General features: G+C 41.4%; 1 protein-coding gene across 1 annotated transcript in view; it reads left to right on the top strand.

Moving 5' to 3' along the window:
- Nucleotides 1-16,932, top strand: part of NID1 (nidogen 1) — an 88,010-nt gene that overhangs the window by 56,291 nt on the left and 14,787 nt on the right. Inside the window, exons 13-16 of the mRNA XM_073338168.2 lie at nucleotides 3,787-4,014; nucleotides 4,968-5,140; nucleotides 8,726-8,852; nucleotides 15,386-15,557. Of these exons, the coding sequence (XP_073194269.2) occupies nucleotides 3,787-4,014; nucleotides 4,968-5,140; nucleotides 8,726-8,852; nucleotides 15,386-15,557 (700 nt within the window). The remainder of the gene's footprint in view (nucleotides 1-3,786; nucleotides 4,015-4,967; nucleotides 5,141-8,725; nucleotides 8,853-15,385; nucleotides 15,558-16,932) is intronic.

Raw genomic sequence — 16,932 nt, 5'->3', positions numbered from 1 at the left:
CGCAAAAAGAAAAGGAGTACTTTTCATCTTAAGTGATCACTCTCCTTACAGTGTGTATGATAACACCCATTTTTTCATGTTCTGTGTGTATATAAATCTCCCCACTGTATTTTCCACTTCATGCATCCAATGAAGTGAGCTGTAGCTTACAAAAGCTTATGCTCAAATAAATTGGTTAGTCTCTAAGGTGCCACTAGTGGTCCTTTTCTTTTTGCGAATACAGACTAACACGGCTGCTACTCTGAAACCTAAGTGGTTATAGTTGATAGAATTTCATTTTTTTGTTGGTGGTGATGGTGCTGATGAACTTTTATGTGTATGTTGTAATATGAGCTAAAATAAGCATTATGAGTTGAAGCATGAGAATAAGGGTGAAAGACTATCCAAAAAAAAATGCTGAAAGACTATCCAAAATAAATGTGTGTGCTCAGTATAGAATGCAGATATGCTGATGATGATCTTATTTCTGTTCACAGATTTTAAATACAAATATTTATCTAAAGTAGGCTGTTTACAAGAATGAAAGAATAGATCTCAAGGTAACCTATAGACAGTTGGATGGAACTGAAAGCTTACCACAAATCCATACATATAAGCATCTAGCACAAATGAGTAAGATGATGATTTTCAAAGGCACAAAGGGCAGCTAAGCACCCAACTCTCATTGAAAAGCAGTGGGATTTGGTTGTTTAGCTGTCTTCTGTATCTTTATAAATATAGGCTAAGAATTTCAAAGTTTAAAAAAGCCCTGGGCTCCAGAGTCTGGAAACTAGATGTCTGATCCAACAAGCTCTTACTTATGTGAGTAATCCCACTGACTTTATTGGGACTAATTGCATAAATAAATGTTTGCAAGATTGGTCCGTAGGATTGCAATAGCAAGTAAAGCATGTGTTTTTGTGTTTGTGTTGGGGAGACTTAACAAAACTGCAAGGTGAACTGCTATGGTTATGAAAGGAGGTATCTTTACTATAGCTTCCTGTCTATGCGGTGATAGTGAAATTATTTTGCTTGAGATTCTCTTTTCCTATAAATATTTTTGTAAACTCTTATCTGTTGACTATGGCTTCAGTTCAGGAGAACACTGGGAATGTGTTTTGGAAACTTTCATTCTTAACATCTATATTATTCTTAACTAGCTATTGGAAAGGAACTGTCAAAATTAAGGCCTCAGTCCTTCAATTGGATCCACATGAGCAGAGCTTTGTGACTGTATAGTTTCAGAGTCTGCCCACATGGCTCTGATTGCAATATTGGCCTAAGGCCCTAATCCTGCAAACAGTTATGTGTGTGCTTGCTTAAGTAAAGTTGAGCACATGTATAAATATTTGCAGGATTGAGACCTAAATTGGTCATGAGTCATGAGTAACTTGCAATTTACTGTTTTGCTGTGGGTTTTGCCATCTCGTTTTTGACATTCCTATAATCAGCGTGGAAAGTATCTATGTAACTAAGTTCATATACATATGTGAACTCCAAGATTCTTGTGACATTCTATTTAGCTGTAGTAAGACCGTGTTTTATGTAACAACCAGATTACAATTGGAGTGCATGCATTCTTTTCTATAATACGTAATAGCTAACTCCTTTTAAAAATGTATTCATTCTCTTGATTTAGATTTAGAAATTTAAGTTGTTAATAAAATAACTGCTGGTTTAGTTTTGTTAGAAATTCAGTTGTGACTGAGGCTATTACACTATTTGATGATTAATTCTTGGGGCAGAGAGGAGCAAAGGCCAACCTCTAGGATTCATATTCATTTTTGGAGGAGGGAGGGGCTGATGCCTTCTCACAAAGATAATTTGGATGGATAATAGTTTCCTTTTAAAACCCTTGAACAGTAGAAAAACGTGGCTGGGCTCCCGCTGCTGTACACCCTCAGCTTTCACGGGAGAATGCTATACACAGAACGTGACCTCTTAAAAAAGCAAACGGTTTGGGCAAAGAAGCCAATTACTGCATTCCCTGCTTTACTGCATTCCCTGCTTTTTTAGAGTGCATTGCTGGGAAGATAATCATTTCAAACACACACAGAATATTAGCTCTGTAGTGTTCCTTAAAAATGTGTGGTCTCCCTTGTCTCAATGTACTTCACCACCCACGTCAGAGCTGAGGCCAAATATTTCATTTGTTTAGAGACGCTGAACTGTTCTCAAGACATTTGCATTTCCCGATTTTAATTGTGTCCAGGTGTCTGAGACATGTCCCAAGCCTGTCCTTGCATAACTGGTTTAAATAAATTTTAAAAAAATCTAAGGTTTGTATCTGTGTGACTGTAAAACCGTATGAATAAGCGGTGTCATCTGCAGAGCCTGCTCTACTCTGAGTGGCTTCGCAGGGGTGTACTGCTGATACTAGTCATTGTTCCCTACCAGGCTGTTGTGTGGTGTAAAACACAAACAAATAAATGAAAGTGGTGATGTTAAACCTTGTCATCAAACAGTTCAGAGTGGTTGTTGCTGGCTGGTTGGAGAACTGGTTCTGCAGGCTGAGAAAGGAGGCAGGGGATGTGCAGTCACAACTGATCTCTATCTGTTCCCTCCCAAACGCTGCAGGGACCCCCAAAAGTAAGATAAAACTAATCTAGTCAGTTGTGTCTGGAGACATAAAAAGTCATTTGTCTGTACGTTTTGAGTTTGTTTATGCTGAAAGGCAAGTCAAAGGAAAAGTTAGTGTTCCGCTCATGCTACTATTCCCTGTTGCATGAGGTATCTGATTACAGTATATTTTTCATAAACTGATTTTGTGATGTCTTAGGAAAACCTGTTCTTCAGAGGACTGTGTCCAACCCTCCTGAGCATATAGAATGCTAATGGTTCCTTTGTGACCTCTTTATTAACAGATCTCCACAGGTGGTGGGGCTGCTGCATGTCATCAGTTTCTAGACTGGTGTATCTGTTCTGCCTGATACGCCCTTCTTTTCAACACATTTACAAGACAGTAGAATCTAGTCCTATGATTCCCCCCCCCCCCCCCCGACTTTGTTTGTGTTCCCCCCCCTTTTGGACCAGACCACACTTCTCTTTGCAGATACCAGAGGGATGTCGCCCTGCTTGTGACATAAAGCCATAAGGAGGCACTGCACTTTTTGGCTTCTGCAGAGAACTTTCAGAGTAACAGCCGTGTTAGTCTGTATTCGCAAAAAGAAAAGGAGGACTTGTGGCATTTTAGAGACTAACCAATTTACTTGAGCATAAGCTTTCGCAAGCTACAGCTCACCTCATCGTATGCATCTTTTTGCAGAGAACTTGTAATTTCTGCTGCTTATCATGGACTTGCTCTTGTGGATCTGAAGGGAGACTAGGCCTTTAGAGCTGCAAAACAAAATTACATCTACAGTATGGCATAGCTAGTTAGCCACAATTCTTGGGGTGAGGTGGTGTTGCAAATTGATTACACATTATGCTGCCTCCTCCTGGAGGAGTGAAGTTCCATTCTAGGTCACAATGGACAGGCAGAATGATTCTTGTTAGTGGATGTTGTTATCTGAACACATAACGTATTAAAATCTAGCATTTGCTCATAATCTCAAACTATATGAAGTTACACTTTTAACGCTGACTGTGAAATATGTTTTGAGACAAATGTGCCACACTTCCATTTGGGCAGGTTATCATTGAAGTAACTACACATTATCTTTTCAGATATGACATCAGGACTTGTAATAGTAAAAACTTTCTTTAAAGGCTGGAGTCTGGAATACTTTCATCATAGTCTGCTGCACGAGGATCCTGTAGCTGGTCAGATGTATAAAATAAAATATCCATTGCTTTATTTTTTTGCAGAACTGGAGAAGACTAAATGTCAGCATGAACAAGAACAAGCTTTGGCTAGCAGGGACTCTTCCTACTCACAAATGCCCAGACCTATTGGTCACTTTGTTCCTCAGTGTGATGAGCACGGGAATTACCAACCAATTCAATGCCATTCTAACACTGGGTATTGTTGGTGTGTGAATAGGGATGGTAATGAGATTGATGGCACCAGAACTGGACCAGGAATCCGACCCCCATGTAAGTTACTCAAGGATTTGTCTCTTCTGTGTGTATCTCTTAAATTGTTGCAGCATCTATTTTTAATGGATTCTGGTATACCGTGTAGGTGCAGCGCTGCCCTGGAGTATTGCAGAGTTGTGCTATCTCAGTGGGAGCATGCCCATTGCTAAACCCCTTGAGGGGCTATAATTAAGGCTATGTTTTAGTAAAGGTTTAGTTAGGGTATTTTTAGTAAAAGTCATGGACAGCTCACAGGCACTAAACAAAAATTCACAGCCAGTCACCTGTCTGTGACTTTTACTAAAAATACCCCTGACTAAAACTTGGTGCGGGGAGGGCAGCCCAGGTGCTGGTGGGGAGGATTGAGGAGGGCAACAGCATGCAGGCACTGCTCCTGCAGATCCCATTGGCTGCAGTTCCTGGCCAATGGGAGCTACGAAGCCAGCGCTCTGGGTGGAGGCAGCGCGCAGAGCTGCCTGGCCATGCCTCCACCTAGCAGCTGAGCGAAGGGGATGTCACCGCTTCCAGCGAGCCCCCCAGGTGAGTGCCACCCAGAGCCCACCTCCCCGCATCCCATGCCTCTGCCCCCTCCCACACCGAAACTCTGCTGCTGGTGGGTGCGCGGTTGCCCCAGACTTCCCCAGCAGCTGCCAGTACGACTGGCGCAGGAGCTGCCTGAGCTGCCCCTGAGCCAGGCGCACCGGCCACTGCAGAAGTCACAGAAAGTCATAGAATCCATGATCTCCGTGACCCACTCGCAGCCTTAGCTATAACGCACTCGGTCGCAGCACCGTGTGCAAGAAAAATTCAGAAGCTGTATAATATCTGTTGTACTACCTTTCTTGTTACTATCCATTTATAGTGCTATTTCTTTCTAAAATGTCTGTAATTATGCACTGAAGATAATGGCTTGCTTTGTTGTATTTACATGAACTGAGTTTTTCGTCTGCTTTTCGTCATCTGTCACCAAGGTCTGAGCACATCTGCTCCTCCTGTTGTTATTGGGCCCCCTGTTCGACCAGATTCAATTCCTCTGCCCCCAGGAACACACTTACTCTTTGCCCAAAGTGGGAAGATTGAACACGTCCCACTGGTGGAAAATAATATGAAGAAAACTGATGCAAAAGCTTTACTGCATGTTCCAGTGAGTATCTATTGTACCTCCTATAGCCACTGGTGCTTAGGGAGAAAATGTCCTCTTGGTCACTGAAGAGATAGATTATGGACCTTGTGTACAGAGGAAACCCTCTCAAATCTCCCTTACATTGAAGGACTTACTCATTTTAGTCCCAAATTTACCTGTGCTCCACACAAATTTGGTATCCTCTCACTCTTATTGAAATTATTTATATCAGTAATAAAGAATCCTGTGGCTACAGAAAGAGTTATTTACACTAAAGGAAAGGTTCACAGAGCATTTTAGCTTTTCATCATGAATAAATCTTGTGTTCCTTTTATGTCCAAAAAAACCTCTTATAGCTTGTGTGTGGGAACACCTCACCCCCAGACTCATGGCTTTCATTGGCTTCCTGTCCACTGCAGCCTCCAGTATAAAACTCCATATTATTCTTAAAGGTCTTCCATTGAGTTTCTGTCTTTTCTCCTCCTGTCATCTGTCTGAATCTCACCCTGTTCTCCAGTCAGTTCCCTAATCACTTCAGATGTCAAACTTGCTTGTCCCTTCTCCGGGTCTGGTCCCTGTGGGTGGTAAATCCTTTCCCCACATTCTTTCCCACTGTTTGGAAAAAGCCTCTTCTTATCAAATGACTCCCTGTTGCTTTTCAAATCCCATCCTCTTTTCCATGGCCTGTAACTCTTAACCAGTGGTGGGCAACCTGTGGCCCGTAGGCTGCACACGGCCCGTCAGGGTAATCTGCTGTTGGGCCACCAGACAGTTTGTTTACATTTGCATGGCCGCCCGCAGCTCCCAATGCCCGCGATTCACTGTTCCCAGCCAATGGGAGCTGCAGGAAGCAGAGGCCAGCATGTCACTGTGGCCTGCGCCACTCCCGCAGCTCCCATTGGCTGGGAACGGCGAACCACAGCCACTGGGAGCTGTGGGCGGCTGTGCAAATGTAAACAAAGTGTCTGGTGGCCCATCAGCATATTACCCTGATGGGCTGCATGCAGCCTATGGGCCGCAGGTTGCCCACCACTGGTTAAGAGTTACAGGCCATGGAAAAGAGGATGGGATTTGAAAAGCATCAGGGAGTCATTTGATAAGAAGAGGCTTTTTCCAAACAGTGGGAAAGAATGTGGGGAAAGGATTTATCACCCACAGGGACCAGACCTGGAGAGGGGACAGACAAGTCTGACATCTGACGTGTCAATTATTACCCTGACGGGCTGCATGCAGCCCATGGGTCGCAGGTTGCCCACCACTGCTCTTAACTCTGTTAAATGATATGATCTGATTCCTTGAGCTACCCAACTTCAGCATGTTCATTTGTTCTTCCTGACACTTGGCATTACCCCTTTCGTCCCAGCCCCCGTTATAGAGTGGCTACCAGAACCAGGTGTTGTAACTGTTGTACTTTTGTATTTCTTGGGTATTCTTTGTAGGCCAAATACTGATCTCAGTTACACTGGTGCAACTCAGTGAGTAATGTCAGTAGGATTGCCCTGATGTAAGAGTAGAATTGGGTCCATTGTCTATTGTATGAAGATTCTATACAATAATAAATTGATGTTGTATATCAGCCCCAGTACAAACTTGGGCAGTCAGGTTGATGTATAAGCAGAACTGAAAATTCCTGGTGGCTCCTTCTGTCTGGTCTGAATAAAATAATTTAAAAGAGAAACTCCAGTGAAAACTTTCATAGATAAGATTAACTCTTAGTTTAATCATTAAACTTTTCCGACCTCTTTCCTTTATACTGACAATAGCTGTTTTTTTTTTATCCCAGTTGCTAAATTATAGAGAGATTTGTGTAAATGTCAAGCAGAAACAGCATGTTGCAACACTCAAACACTCTGATCACCCTGCGACCTATTGCCTGAACGCATGGTCAAGAACACCATGCATAAATAAATCTCGTTTTAATGGATGTTTTTGAAATGCCTTGTTAAGGGGTTGCTGGACTCTCTGTACTCTTCCATTCTGCCAGAATCTTATCTTACGAAGGCATCACAAGAGACAGACTCAGGAATCCATACAAAATGAGGAGTGTCAGACTAAAAGTCCCATCCAATTGCTATAATAAGGATTTTTTAAATCTAAATGTGTGCTCTTTAGGTTCTGCTTTCTTTTGCAAGTCTTAAAGAGTCTTAAATCTTTTCTGATTGTCCACTGACTTTCTCAGGAAGAGGAAATGTTGTAGTTCATTTTAAATAAGAATAGTTCATGTATTAAAAAAAATAATTTAATTTAATTTAACAGTTTTAATTTAATAAATTATATTTCAATATAGTACCAGGCATACAAAGCGGTTCACAAACTGCATGCACAAGCACCAATGAAATGCAGCCACCTAGGGTGTGTGGGTTAGTGGCAGGCAGCAACTAAACGTTGCATACCACACATTAAAGGAATGTAGGGTACAGGAGGAAGAGAACAGACTCTGTATAAGAGCTGCCTGAGAGCCCCAGCATTGGGAGAGTAGATTGTGGGGACACCACTAGAGGGCCCTAGCACTTGAATGAGTGAGGAATGGATTCATGGTGTGTATGTGTCTAGTAGACAGGGTGAGGAGTTGGCGCATGGGCGTGTGGGAGGCACCCACAGTACAGTGTGGGTGCATGATGGACAGGGGTGATGGTGGTGGGGGTGGTTACATCCAGGGAGAAGTGGGTGCATAGGTATGTTGGGGAGAGAAGGTGTGAATGATGGGTGGATGAAATGTGGTTGGGTGAATGAGTATATTGGTGGCTGGGTGTTCTAGAATCTAGTGGCAGAGTGTGTGATGGGTGTGAGTAGGTACTGGACATGACAGAAGGGAGAAAATTTAAGGTAATGGAAGGAAAGAAAGATGGGACAGTTAGAAAGAAAAGAGAAGTTAAGGAAAGAGTAAGGAGGAAGATGAGAGAAAAACAAAGAGTGACAGGAAAGAGGTACTCATGAAAGAATGTGGGAAAGAGGGAGATGAGGAAAAATTAATCTGAAGGAAAAACACTGAAAAGTGTGGAGGGAAATATGAGGATTCTTGAAAGAAAAATAAAATGGCGAAGGAGGAAAAGGAGAAAATAAGTAAAAGGCAAAGAGACTGCATCAGTCATTGCAAAGGAGGCTATTGGAACTATCCACAAAATTCAGCACTAACTCTCAGTAGGTCTCTGTGTATGTAACAGAATTGGAAATGATTAATTAAAGGCCTGATTAATTAAAGGAGTTTCGATTAAAAGTTTTGTGGGCTACTGCAAAGATAATTGTCAGGATGACTGTCATGAGATGGAGGGAATCACAATTATTTCCTTTTTTAGATGAGTGAAGAGGGTATCCTCTGGCCAGACTGCAGTGGGGGTGGGGGTGCAGCAGCTTCTCACTTGCACTAACTACTTCTCCAACAGCTGTAACTCTGCTCCTCCTGGCCACCCACCTTCCACCTGCCTCTATAGCTCTCCTCCATGACCTGACCCCCATCAGGGCCCCTCTGTTCGTTTGCCTGCTGGGCCCTTATTCTTAACTCTGGCCCTGCGTAGAGCCTGATGCTTAGACCCCCTAAGCCATTCTTTCTAGCTTTAGAACTGTTATTTAGTATGAGGCTGTAATTATTCACTTGTTGACTTACAGGACAGCGTTGTTATTGGAGTTGCGTATGACTGCATGGACAAGGTGGTTTACTGGACGGAGATCAGTGGCCCTTCCATCAGTAGAGCCAGTTTGCATGGTGGAGAGCCAACAACCATCATCAAAGCAGGTAGCAATATTAGTTTCTGCTTGATAGATTCATTTCCAGCAGGGAGTGTAAAGACTTGCATACACCAACCTGCACTGACCAGCCAATGGCCTTACTCTGACTGCTGCAAGGCTAGATTGTTTAAAGGAAGATCAAATTGGCAGAAATCAAAGTGATTGGATAATCTTAGGTTTTAAAAATCTTTATATTTAAAAAACCTGTCTATTTTATTCTTACGTGTATTGCGGAAGCACCTAGTGGCTCCAGCACCATTGTGCTAGGCACTGTACAAACTGAACAAAAACACAGTCCCTGCCCCAAAGAACTTACAATCTATGTATAAGGCAAGTGACAACAGGTGAATACATCGAACATGTTGAGGGGAGCACAAGGTAACAGGGAGATGATTATGATCTGGGTAATGAACAGCACTCCCCTCACACCACCTACTTAACTATTGTTGAGTTTTTTTGTAGGCCTCTCAGCAGGAGGGATTTGAAGGATGAAGTAAGCATTTCTAATGGGCCTGCCATCACAAGAGTTAGGACAGGTCCCCAGCAGTTTGTAGTAGTAGGTATGGGCTATTGGATATCACCATAAACTACCTTTCCACAAACTTTCATCATGAAGTATAATGGATTGTTCAGCAGTCACAGTGCTAAACTGTGCTCATACTTCTGCAATACGTAGCAAAACAAACCTCGTGCCTATTAAGTCATTATAAACAGATTTGGGGAGGGGAGTCAATTTAGCAAAACAGTAGTCATTTAAAATTTTATTTTCTGTGTATCTGCTTTCATTTGTCCTGTTTTTTAACAAGTATCTCCATCTGAGGTTTATTTCTATTGGAATTGAAGGGTACTTCATTCACTTGTTCGAGATCAATGCCAGTTTGGGCTAAATTAAGACTCTTGAGGCAGTAGAGGGATGGGCAGTTTGCACCCCCACAACAGTGGTGGTTTTAGGGGGCATTATCTCTGCATAAGGCAGAGGAAAGGGTTGTACTCCCTGGGTGCAAGTGCTAGACTGCTCAGCAAGCACAACTGATACAGCTGTGCAAAAGATGCGAACATGGGGCATTCTGCCCAGAATTGTCTATCTAGCTGGTATGTAGGGGCTGCAAGGGCACACCTTCAGTGTCACACCTTCAGTGATGAGGCTGTAGTTTCCTAAAGGATATAATACCTTGCCCTGCCTGATCCTTTGTTTAGGGAGCTTCCTCTGGGCTGGGTCTTCCCTACTCTTGAGCTGCATGCAGATCTCAGCAATCTGCTCACAAGTCTTTGCAAGGACACACTCCATCACTTACATGTTATGGAAGTAGAGAAATGGGAGCTGCCTTTACCCTTTAAGGAGGCAGCTCCCATTTCTCTACTTCCATAACTGATGCAAATATTAACAAAAATACAAACAGAACCTATATAGCAATAAATATTAAAACATTGAAAATTATTACTAAATGCATAATTTTACAATGTAAAACCATTTCTATAATTATACTTGATTCCAGGGTTCTCACACAAGCAGAGCGGAATGGGTCTTCCCCTGCTTTGTGCTCAGGAAGTGGACGCAATCATGTTGTGTTGCCTGCTGAGTGGGTACTGTTAGGGGAAGGGAATAGGTTCCCTGTGACTATCCTCTAACAGTAGAACCATGCCTTGGGCTTCCTAAGGGCCTAATGTCTGAAATGCTCACAAGACTCCCTTTCAATTCTGATAGAACTAAGCTCAAAGACATATTCTAGACACTTATAGTGAGTCGGTGCCCATCCAGCTACAAAGGGGTTGATGGAAGGACTACTACTTTCCATTCTGTTTATCTCTAAGGATCCCTCAGAACAAAGCCGTTTTTGCCTGTCTGTGAATAAGTTAGCAGGGGAGGGAAGCATAAAATAGAAATGTTGACCCATATCATTCTTATTGATCATGGATTATGTATATATTGTAGTGACTTTTCAGAAAACCTGTGACTTCATTTAATGAGAATTGTATTTGTTTCACATCTTCCCTCCTCCTTGCAGTGTGTTGTATGTTGTAGAGCCATTTAATACTATATCATGAAGGGGTGAAAGCATATGTGATCAGTACTCCAAGCCCATAGGTGGTTTGTCATAACAATGTTGCGTTATCAGGTAATCTTCCATGTCTTTTGTCTGCTATGGAAGCAAAAAGTGTCTAAAGACTCATTCAGGCCTTCTGTTGCCCTTGTTGCTGGTGCAGATTGTGATAGATCAAGTACTTGTGAAGTGATGCTAAAACAGGGGTTCTCAAACTGGGGGTCAGGACCCCTCAGGGGGTCGAAAGGTTATTACATGGAGGGGTCGCAAGCTGTCAGCCTCCACCCGAAACCTCACTTTGCCTCCAGCATTTATAATGATGTTAAATATATAAAAAGGTGTTTTTAATTTATAATGGGGGGAGTCGCACTCAGCGTCTTGCTATGTGAAAGGGGTCACCAGTACAAAAGTTTGAGAACCATTGTGCTAAAGCAGTGGTGTTCTTAATTTTCTGTACAAACACCAGATGCATTATATCATGGAATCAAAACAGAACACTAAGGTGTTGACTACTTGCTCAAGTGTTTAATTGGGCATTTACATGGTGTGCATTGCTAGCCAAAATTCAAATTCAAAATTGCAGAGGCACTATTCCCAATCTTTCAGAAGACATTGAGGTTTTCCTGATTTTATCTCCTTTCCGTGTGCTGCAGCTCCCTTGTTTGGTTTGCAGTTTGTTTTTGTATTGAACATTTATTTCTTTGTTCATGTTTTTGTGATTGGAATTTGTTTGCTTTGCAGGGGCATGTTTTGGTATGGGGCTCCATCCAGCTCTCATCTGCTTCTGCAGCTGCGTAGCCTCCCGAGGCTACAAGTTTCCTGAGCTCCGCAGCTGCAGGGCTGCTCCGCACAGGGAACTTCCCCTCTGCTGCAGTTGTTTAAATCATATTAAATCATATAAGCCATACATGTGTGCAGAGCCTGGGACTGTGTCCAGCCTGACTCCAGTACTGGTGTACTGAAATCATGGCCCTAGGAGTGACTGGTGAGGTGGGGGAGGAGATGCACAGAACCTGCTTAATATATTCCCTTAGACATGCCAGCAGGGGCCAAGTTTCCCTCTGGCTAGCCAGCCAGGAAAGACATTTACTTCAGGCCACACACAGCCTCTTTAAATCTCCTGGCTGACAGCTCAAAATAGAATTGTGCCAGGGAGGAAGGACTCCTGGAAACCACTGGTAGCAGATCTCTAACCCACTACCCTCTCCTATTCGGACCAATTGACTAATAGACCATCGGAGTCGGCAGTCCTCCTGTTCAGTGCCTGGGGATGGGAGAGAGAGTCTCCACCCCACATGAGGCAGCTCCCACTGCCTGCTGACCTCAGCAAGAGATGAAAGGATATAGAAGCATGATTTGGGGGTGGGAGAGGAATCTAATTGACATTTGCTTGGTACACCTTGATCAGTTCTTTGCAGATTTCAGTCTTGGAGTGGGTGGTCATTCCCACTCGTCCAACATGCACACACGTGTGCTTGCCCATGCGCACACGCGCACGTACACACATACACACACACACAATTTGTGACCCAAATAAGTTACATACCTAGATAAGGCAATGTAGCTTCTGCTGATTATGGTCCAATATAACTCTTATTAGGATAATCACAGTGTCCGGTTTTTTTAAATTCCCACCTAGTGATTTGCCCAAGTGTTTCTCCCCAGGAATCCAGTTTGGGTTGAGAAATACAAGACTTGTTTAATGGCTGAATAATGAATAAATGTGAAAATGAATAGACAAACTCAATTCATTTCATTTAATCTTTCTTTGAAATTCAGAAATGGGGCGTGTAGTTCTGCATTTGAAAGCTTCCTTGACAGATGGTTTTCATGAAGGGACAGGTTTCAGAGTAGCAGCCGTGTTAATCTGTATCCGCAAAAAGAACAGGAGTACTTGTGGCACCTTACAGACTAACAAATTTATTTGAGCATAAGCTTTTGTGGGCTACAGTTTCATCAGATGCATAGAATGGAACATATAGTAAGAAGATATATATATATACATACAGAGAACATGAAAAAGTGGAGTAAGAGACTAATTAATTAAGATGAGCTATTATCAGCAGGAGAAAAAAACTTTTGTAGTGATAATCAAGATGGCCCATTTAGACACTTGCTGATAATAGCTCATCTTAATTAATTAGCCTCTTACTCCACTTTTTCATGTTCTCTGTATGCATATATCTATCTTCTTACGATATATTCCATTCTATGCATTTGATGACATGGGCTGTAGCCCACGAAGCTTATGCTCAAATAAATTTCTTCATCTCTAAGATGCCACAAGTACTTCTTTTCTTTTTATGAAGGGACACTATGACACTTTTGAAACAACCCCATGCAATCTTTCCTTACTGGTTCATTCAGAGTTTATACCTCTGGAATTAGTCTGAAATGGGATTGTATTTACATTTAGTTTCAGTTTGTGTGCAGCCCGTTCTTCTCTGTGGACCTATGTGTCCTAAAAACTGTAGAGCAATTTTTTGTGCTGGCTGAGTACAAGAAACTTTAATATGCCTTTTTATTTATATTTTTAAAGTATTTGTTTCTCCTTCTATGATTTTGAGTGAGAAATCACTGGGACCAGAGTAATAGGTCATTGTCTGCTATTTCCTGTTGCTTTTGGAACAGATAACTGTCCAAGAAAAACTATGCACATACAGTACTAAAATATGTTCCAAACAAAATCCCTCTGCAAAACACAGACTTGAATTTAAATTCCATCTAGGGTTAATTCTTTTAGCACTTTGGAGATTGATTGTTAAACTTGAATACATTTTTAAATATTATGATGTATTTAAATTGTAATCAGTACAAAACTATAGCTTTCAGAATGATGCATTGTTTCTTCTCCTTTTGTACTGACATACTTTAAAGATTTGTAAGCCCGCCCCAGATCTTTGCAAAGACCATTTTGTTTTCCAAAAGGATAGAATAATTTCAATACTGATGAGCAATAGTGTTTGTTTCCCTGCCAGTCATTCTTCTTCTTAAGTCAGCACTACATACCTATTTTTGTATTAGCATTACTACTTCCGATAAAGTTGTGATGTTTTCGGTTCTTTTGTTTGGTTGTTTGTTTTTTTTTTAACAAAAAATAATTATCCCAGTTGAACCACTTGGCAGATATACAGATAATAAAAGTGCCTTAAACTAGTATAGTTCACTTCCAGTATGGGAATAAACTATACTGGTATAACTGTGTCCACACTAGGGGACTATACCAATTTAGGTGCACTGATATAGTTACTTTTGTAGGTAGACAAGCCCTTGGGTTAGAATTTGTGTAATTATCAGGGTGAGAAGTGACTCCTAACTATAAATTAAAAAAAAAATTAAGTAGGTCCATTGGCATCTCAGATTTGAAATCGTCAGTATGATAGAATTGTGCATCCTTCAGAAAGGACACAGTCACCTGACCCTTCTAAGCCAGCTTCATGCTCCAGACTAATGGAGCTCTGTTATTGGCATATTGGAGGGAGCAGGTCCTGACAACACAATATAAAGCTGGATGTTGTGGGACAAAGAATTGTGGTGGGTTTTTTCTTGATTTTTGTTTTTTGTTTCCTAAATTTCAAATAGAGTATGTACCTCCCTTTGCTCTAATTATTTGGCATATTCTTGTAATTCTAAATTTGAGTAGGTTTTTGTTACAGCCATTTTTGAAAAAGTCCTATAAAATTCAGTAAGGATGAAACCACCAGAAGTTTATTGGGTTCTATAGAAATTATTCTAAGCAGCCTTCAGAATTTAATTGAGAACTGTATCCCTGACATGGAATTCTCCCCTAATAGCCCATCGGGCTGATCTAAAGCCCATTAAAATCAATTGGAGTCCTTCCGCTGATTCATGGGCTTTTGGTGTATTTTAAAATTAACAGAAAAAATCTATGGAAGTATCAACTTAGAAGTTGTGTAACCCTATTGAATTGTTAACAAAACATTTATAGTACATTTAAACCGTGACTTCAGCTTGTGTTCTATGGGAGGCAGCAGTGTCTAGTGATTAGCACAGGAAACCCGTATGTTGTTCTTGACTGCCACTGACCTGGGCCCCAGTTCCTGTGAGATGTGCCGTTTGGATTGATCCCTGAGCCTATGAAGAGCCCCACTGACATCAAGCCTAAACTACCTGCACGTCCTTTAATTTTCTCTACGATCAATAGTGAAATAAACTAGTCACTTTTGTTGTTCTCTCTAGCAATTAGATTTGCTCTCTTTCAGGTGCCAATTAAAGATCTCCTTTGTAGAAGTGCATGCCTTAACAATAAGTCACTATTTTTATATTTTGTAAGGTACAACTTATATTCCTCGTGTAACAGGTTAACGTACTCTGTATAAAATGGTTTGTTGGCCTTAATTGTGATTGGACAGGCATTAGGAAAATTACTTAATGGAAACATTGCTGCTCAAGCTGGAATAACCGTTAAGTGTTTAGTATAACTATATTAGGAAACAAACTTATTGTTTGGTGTTTTATTTTCTTTGTTCTGTTCCAGACTTAGGAAGTCCTGAAGGAATAGCAATAGATCATCTCGGTCGCAACGTTTTCTGGACTGACTCTTACCTCGATAGAATAGAAGTGGCCAGGCTGGATGGTAGCCAGCGCCGAGTGCTGTTTAACACTGATCTGGTGAACCCCAGAGCCATAGTAACAGATTCTGTGAGAGGGTATATATATATTTTATAGACACATTTATTTTTAATGAACATTCTATGTATATATCCTGAAAGTCCCTCTACATTTTTACACTGTCTTCAACTGTTGATATAAAGCTTCAGTATCCTTTTCTCAGTCCCAAATATCCTCCTATAAAATAATATATTACTAGGTGTTTTATTGGAAATAAAAACTTCTTTCAGAATGCTTATTAGAAGCATTTCTTCCTAGGCACAATAATAATGCATTTTTATTAGCAAATGAAGTATTGGATTAGAATAAGCATTTTCTTATTGTTTTTTCCTTAATGGCAGCCATATTTCCAGTACTCTGCTGCCTTTCAAAAAACTGCATTAACTCCTTCTCTATCTACATCTCTGCCTTTATCTACTCCTGACCATCATCCAAGTACCTTTCCTATTTATTCTCTCTGTCTCCTTCACCTACACCCCATGATGTGTTTTCTCTGACACTGTTATGCTTGGGACAGCCTCCTAATTAACATACACCAAGACTCTACCGAAAGTTTGAAAATCCAGCTGTGCCGTGAAACATTTCAGCTACAGTGCTTACCTTTAAACCCCTGCCAGTTTTATCTTAAGTAAATAGATTCATTCTTACTATTTGGGGTATTTCTTAAACTGTCCTATGCACATTATGTTGTCTGTTTAGAATACTACAAATACTAAGGCAAGTCGCAAGTGTTAGGGGATGAGCACTATATAGTGGTCCCTGTTTGTTCTATTACACCAACTCATTCCAATGAATTTTATGGTAGCATCTTGTTCGTGGTTTAGCACATTTTTCCCTAGCGTTGTCTTAGGACTCTGTTTCTTTCTTTCATTGTTTAAAATTCCTATCTCAATCCTCAGCAGCATACAAAAATAAAAATAAAAAAGTAACCTCCATAACAAATTACCTTCACAGCACATTACTGGTGTGCAGCGTTAACAAACAATATACGACTTGAGGAGAGATATAAAACGAATGCCCATTACAATGTAGTAAGTAAGCCTTTTTTTGCAACCCTCCCAGGGTCCAAATTCATGAGAAAGGAAGGGGCAATAGGCCAGCATCCTTCTTATCCTTCTCCACTGCTGCCACCTCCTTCTCACTTTGCTAAGAGGGCATCGACCACTTGTAGCAGCACCCTGGGACCACAGCCCTAATCCAGGCCTAGTAAAGAGAGGTAGGGGGTTTGGAGAGTCAGCCCACCCACCACACACACACCTTGCCCCGGCAGCTCCTGTCCCACAGGGCTGGGCACAGCTCCCTCCTAAAGTCATTGTGATCTGATGCATAGGGTTGCAGCACCACTCAGGCTTGACCCCTCTGCCCCTCTGTTTAATGCAAAATTTTTTTATGTTTAATTTAAATACTCGTAAA

This window comes from Lepidochelys kempii, chromosome 3 (genome assembly GCF_965140285.1).
Source record: "Lepidochelys kempii isolate rLepKem1 chromosome 3, rLepKem1.hap1, whole genome shotgun sequence".
Taxonomy (NCBI): Eukaryota; Metazoa; Chordata; order Testudines; family Cheloniidae; genus Lepidochelys; species Lepidochelys kempii.
This window is presented reverse-complemented; position numbering and strand designations above follow the sequence as displayed.